Genomic DNA, 6,482 nt, shown 5'->3' with positions numbered 1-6,482 from the left:
TTTTTCCACCTTGACAGTTTGCCGAGATTTACTCTGCATTGTGTGGTTTGCCACATTTCCACTCGCCCCGTTGAGCGGTGACAATGCCTTCAAAGCGTCACTCCCTCCTCCTGTTTGCAAGCCTCTTTGAGCCTAAAGAAGCTCCAAACAGGCTGACACCTGCTCAGTGGGCCCGGCTTCACACGACCGGCACCTGGCGTCACTTTAGAGATGACGAAAAGTGATGGGCTGCAGGAGTGCCAAGGTGCTTCCCTCCCAAAGTGATATTAAAAATGATCCCAAAAAGAAGAGATACGTAAGCGTGATGCAGTCGCTGGCGGCCTTCGCCAGGGAACGAGAGCACCAGGAGGAGCTCAAGAAGAACAAGGGTGGCTGGTTTTCCACAAAAACAAAGAGTATGGTGGCGGAGGTAAAACAGCAGGAGGAAAAACAAGAAACGTACACGGATAAGTTTGACGCTCGGGTCACAGCCAGGTAGGAATTAAGCGTAAAAACAGTTTTTGGGATGTTTTTTTGACGAATGCACACATTGCGTTTATACTTGAAATCCTACAAATTCTCAAATTTAATATTGTATAGTGGTGATCAAAATTCAAGTGGAAGAATTATTTAATTTTTGGCCAAAAAGCGTATTCAGGGTTTAGGACTATTGGATGCACCTAATTTTTCCCCCCCTAACATGTCTTCAATTTTTCTTTTTTTCTTCCAATTTGTGATCAAAATTTGTCACAATTTGTTAAGGTTTTTTATCCCAATATTTTTCATTTTGTGACCCAATGTTTTTCCAATATTTTTAAATTAGAGATGTCCCGATCGATCGGCATCCCGATCGGGTCCGATCACGTCATTTTCAAAGTATCGGAATCGGCAAAAAAATATCGGCCATGCCTTTTTTTAATATATATACTGTATATATTTTAATTAAATCGTTTTCTAATTGTATTTAACGTTAGACATAATATGTTACTCATCCAGAGTCTTTAGTTTAGGCTTAAGGTAGAGTTATCAAATTTATCCCGATAACGGCGGTAATTAATTTTTTAAAAAAATGTATCACGCTAAAATATTTAACACAATTAATGCATGCGCTGCACGACCCACTCACGCATTGTCGCGCTCAATCTGTAAAGGCGCCGTCTTACCTATATAGAGAGATAAAAGGCAGCGTAAAATGTGTAGAGTGAATTTTGGCAGCCTTTGGAGCCTTTTTTTAATTGGCTAAAGCCTTACGATTAGAAATATCATGGGAAGCAATGTGGGGAAGCCAGCTCAAAATTGGTCTTTTTCTTAACACCTTATGTTATTTCCCAACGCAGAGAAGATATATCAATTGGTAGCACTACGCACAGTCATGGTTCCACTTCCCATCATGCATTTGGGCATAGCTACAGTATCATTTACTGAAAGCTCAACAAATACACTAGATGGCAATATTTAGTCACAATATACAAAGTCACAAGTCTTTCTATCTGTGGATCCCTCTCACAGAAAGAATGTTAATAATCAGGGGTGCACATAATTTTTTTGCCCAGGTTCTCAGAGGAGGACCTGGAGATGTGACTTAGTCCTCATTGAGCTTGAGAGCCGACCCGCCTGATGCAATAAATTTATGACAAGCTTTACTTAGAGCCAATTAACTTTAATTAATTATATTAACAATTAATGCTTGATTAACATCAACTGGCACAACAAAATTGCCATTACTTTGAAGTGAAATGTAAAGAAATAAAAAGCACCAATTCAAAATAAAGGGCATTATGCGGCTCCCACATTAACTCCAAGCCTTTTTAAAAGTGGGATGTCCTCCTCACAAGAACGTGCATGTTTAGCTTTGTAAAATGCGAGCAAAAACACGTTTGTCAGTGCATGTCGCTGATCATTACCCTTATTCCGCCACTTGTCCATAGGGCGAGTGGGGTCCTGTTTGACATCGATAGTTTGCTTAATTGCCACGTTTTTTTTGTGCTTTTCAAAGTTTGGATGGCTGAAATTCTTTGACCCTACATAAAATGCGCTGCTCTTATCGGCGACATTGGGATTCTCACGGCACATTTTGTACCGCATTTCCGTGCGAGCATCATTTGCTTCTAGCCATGGTACCTCCTGAAGCCACTTTTCAGCAAAAGTCCTTTTTTTTCGGTAGCTCCGGTGACGTCTCTGTCGTCTGTCTGTCTTTTGACGGGGGTGGGGGAACACGGAAGTAATTACTCAGTGTGGCCTGCCTCTTCGGCATTTTGAGAAGTTATTTTCTCGTGTCCACCGCAAATACAGTGGTCAGCCATCGGTACGCAAAAGCGTATGGAAGCCGTTGAGGGCCAGCGCGTTTGTCTAAGTCCAGTACGCATGCGCGCATGCGGACCACTTATGTGCACCCCTGTTAATAATGTAAATGCCATCTTGAGGATTTATTGTCATAATAAATACAGTACTTATGTACTGTATGTTGAATGTATATATTCGTCCAAGTTTCATTAATTTTTTTCTTAATGCATTGCCAAAATGTAGATGATCGGGAAAAATTATCGGGAATGATTGGAATTGAATCGGGAGCAAAAAAAAGCAATCAGATCGGGAAATATCGGGATCGGCAGATACTCAAACTAAAATGATCGGGATCGGATCGGGAGCAAAAAAACATGATCGGAACAACCCTAATTTTAATATATATAATTTTTTTTATCATTTTGGGGTTATCTTGCTTTTCAGAAATTCTTCGGATTTAAATTTATAACTTTTGTATTTCCAATGCATTTTCAATATGCAGCTGTTAAAGGGAACCACAGATAGGACTTAAAAGATAAACGTTAGAATTAGTTGAAGTAATTGATATTAAAACACCTCTTGTTTTCATTTTTATACAATTTGTAAAATTAGTTTAACAAGTAGGTTGATGTTTTTGTTGACGTCGCAGGGCGGTGACGTCACTGGGCTACGCTACCGGGCTTCCAGAGTATGACTCTAGCGACATAAACATGTCATCTGTTCAACCCTTTCAATTTGAACCCGAGAGAACATTAATGAGAATGACAGCAGTGTCAATATTTTACAAAAGAGACAAGGCAGAAAAATGAAAAAAACAAGGCAATGATGCAACTAACAACGAAGGGATATGCAAACGGTCAAATTGCGGCAAGTAAATATCCCGGCAACATGCCTAGGATCGGTTTAAAGAAACTGCTGATGAGCTGGAATTAGATGCAGGTATGACATCGGGAACTCATCCCACAGCTCTGTAACAAAACAATTTGACCAGGAGCAGAATGTGACAAAATCATGTCAGTCATCATACTAGCTTTGCTTGCTAGCTAGCACAGCTATTGTCCTAGTCCAGCCTAGCCTGGAACTCCAGACTCACCACTGTTCCAGCTATAGAGTCTGGGACCCAGCTCCTTATTGGCTTCTCGAGCCCAAATGAAATTGTCTGTGCAATCAGATTCGTTTATTTGCGTGACGTGTTCAAGGTCACTCTTGTGCGTTGGAAGTCGTCACCACAGCAACACAGATGGCAAACAGGAGAGCGAGAATATATTCATACCCGCGGTAAATTGTTTTAAATGACCAAAAAACACATTGAGTCGCTAAAACCAACAGTCTGTCTCGCGCCAGCCATGTTGAATAAACTTCTCCACTCTCCTCGTATGTTTACGTCCTCGCGCTAGTTTCTTGTCGCTTTACCAATGTCACGTCCGCCCGTCGCTGATTGGTCCACTCCACTGTCTGTTTGCTGTGGCTTGCTCCGCCCTGGGAATTTGATCCGCTGAACAATCGCCAGACTCTATAGCTGGAACAGCGGTGAGTCTGGAGTTCCAGGCTAAGTCCAGCCCAACCACGTCATCGCCCCCAGTGTCCATTGCGCGCATAAAACATGGCGACCCCGTAGGTCAAAACATTTACTTAACTCATTCACTCCCAGCCATTTTCACCGGAGCAAGGCCCTTTGCTCCCGGCCGTTTTACTGGATTTTGCCTGATTTTGCAAGGCCCACAGAAAATTCTGTTCTATTGCTATATAAACATGGAACCCACCAAAAGAAAGATTAAACTCTCTTCTTTCAGCAGAAAAAAAGTAATTTCATATCTTTTTCCATTCTTTAGAAATCAGCAATGTAAAATAGCTTACTTTGAGCAATTTCTGATGAAAAAAGTGAGAAGTTAAGCTTTTTGGGAAAGCATACATTTCAAACATAACTTTGACTTTAACACAGCTATTTTTTGCTTTAGTTACATCCCAAACATCTAAATAATGTTTTCCTTTAACAAAATAACAGAAACAACCAGACAAATAGAGCTTTTGATGGCAAAGTAACAATTTATTTACACATAACTAACTGCAAGATGACGCTATTGTGGCCGCGACAGCCGGTTAAACTTTTCCCTCATCGTTGCCTGTCTCAAAACAGATGAATTTTTTTGAGTCTCTGCGGGCTCTGCTCGCGAGCAGCACGGACTCAACGGCATTTAGTGGTCCCAGTCGTTCTGCTGGGTCGTCCAATGCCTGGCATCCTGAGCTTCCTACCGGTTGTCCTGCCCGGTTGTCCGCCGTCTGGCATCCATTCGGTCGCCCGGCTTTGCGGCTTGGCCGTCGTTGCCGTTGAATAGGGTTGCGGGTCTTACCAAATGCGCTACTGCCCTCCATTGGCCAGTTTTATTGCTTTAAAATGGATTTTCAGCTTTGTGCTTTGGAGCTAAATTGAACCACGACCCAGAGATGTTGTTTTTTGTTTTTTGTTTTTTTGAAAAAAAAAAAGAAAAGTAAAAGACTGGGGCACTGAAACAATTAAAAATAGAACGTATTTATATGTTTTTGGGAGCAAATGAGTTAATATTATAAATTTGTATTTTCAAAAAAAAAATTTAATGACAATATTTCATGTGTTTCTAATATCAAAGTATAGTAAAAGAGAACGATTGATGCTTATAAGAGAGTGCAAATCTTTAAGACCGAGGTTCCCTTTAAAGTTGTATTTTCTACTGTATAACAAAGAGAAACTGAGCCCCAGGGGCGGAGCTTAGGGGGGTGCATGCACACCTGTGCCTCCAGGAGGCCCAATTGGGCCAAAAACAAACATTAGATGGTGCATAGGGCTGTAATATAGCGTTTAAATATTAAAATATTTCAGGTCCCCGCACTTGTTGGGGGGGGGTGTATGTCGTTGGTAGGAGCACGTGAGTCACCCCGCTCTTAGCCGGGCAATTCAAGGGGGCCAGTTGATACTCATCGCATGTGGGCCCTATTTATATTTGTTCCACCACTGTCGAGCCCATACTTTCTCTCAAAGACTGTGATGTCTAGTTAGTAAAAGAAAAATTGAATTTATAGTTAAAGTAAAATCAGTAACATTGAGAAAGATGGAAAATGTCCATTTCAGGACTACAAATACACAATTTTGAGAAATTAGTCTTATCATAGATTCATTCACAGCCATTGAAAGCGTTAGACGTCCAATCAATTCAAACTGGGAAGGCTAGTGAAAATGGATTTCCATTTTAATTTCAATCCTCCTATAGCAATTTTTATTTTAATATTTTAAATAATTCCTTCCACTCAAAACAAAATATTCATACCTACAACAAACAACGGTCTCACACCCTCCATCTAATAATATATCCACTTTCCCCCGCCTTCATTTTCCATCTAACAGGAAGTAAAGAGTATCCAAGTAGCTCTGACGAGCACTTTCTCCTTTGTACAGCATGCCAATGTTTCCCAAATGACAAAATCACAGCTAATTGCGCTTCTTCCCTCGCCTTTGTGATTATGTTATCAAAACATAACACTGGCCACCTGTGGAGCAAAAGCAGCGAAGATAATTAAGGCTTCTAAGCAAGCAATATGATGAGTAAAAATAGAGCATATGTAAGAGAACTTGTTTACCTGCGAGACCTGAATCTGAATTCACTCCCACTTCATTTAACTTTCCTTCTCATGAGTGAAAATTTTCTGACAAAAGTGCTCCAGATGCACCGACAGATGCGCTCATCAGCGTTCCCATTCTGCCTCGTCAGATACCACATCAAGGCGCTGATTGGTCGCGGCAGCTTCAGCCGGGTAGTGCGCGCCGAGCACAGGAGCAGCCGCCGACCTTTCGCTATTAAGATGACGGAGGTGGACGCGCCGCAAGCTAGGGAGGTGTGCGCGGCGGAGCTGGCCGTGCTGAGAAGGGTCAACCACCCCAATGTGGTGCGGCTGGTGGAGGTGTTCCAGTGTCCCAGAAGGGTCTACGTGGTTTTGGAGTTGGCTACAGGTGGGGAGCTGCTGGATCACGTCATCAGTAGAGGGCACTACACGGAGCAGGACGCCGCAAGGGCCCTGCGCATGGTTCTGGCCGGGGTGGGGTACCTCCACTCGCTGGGGATCACCCACAGAGATTTAAAGCCGGAGAATCTTCTCTACTACCACCCCGGTGTGGACTCGCGCCTACTAGTGACAGACTTTGGACTGGCAACATTTGGAGGTGCAGGGACACCAGGCAGAAGCAAGAG

At 42.4% G+C, this 6,482-nt stretch overlaps 1 protein-coding gene across 1 annotated transcript in view; it reads left to right on the top strand.

Moving 5' to 3' along the window:
• The first annotated feature begins 220 nt into the window (after positions 1-220).
• Positions 221-6,482, top strand: part of LOC130908727 (serine/threonine-protein kinase H1 homolog) — a 32,055-nt gene continuing 25,793 nt past the window's right edge. Inside the window, exons 1-2 of the mRNA XM_057824473.1 lie at positions 221-474; positions 6,006-6,481. Of these exons, the coding sequence (XP_057680456.1) occupies positions 224-474; positions 6,006-6,481 (727 nt within the window). The 5' untranslated portion in view covers positions 221-223. The remainder of the gene's footprint in view (positions 475-6,005; position 6,482) is intronic.

This window comes from Corythoichthys intestinalis, chromosome 20, assembly GCF_030265065.1.
Source record: "Corythoichthys intestinalis isolate RoL2023-P3 chromosome 20, ASM3026506v1, whole genome shotgun sequence".
NCBI classification, from domain to species: Eukaryota; Metazoa; Chordata; class Actinopteri; order Syngnathiformes; family Syngnathidae; genus Corythoichthys; species Corythoichthys intestinalis.
Note: the sequence above shows the minus strand (reverse complement) of the source record. Positions and strands in the feature narration are given on the sequence as shown.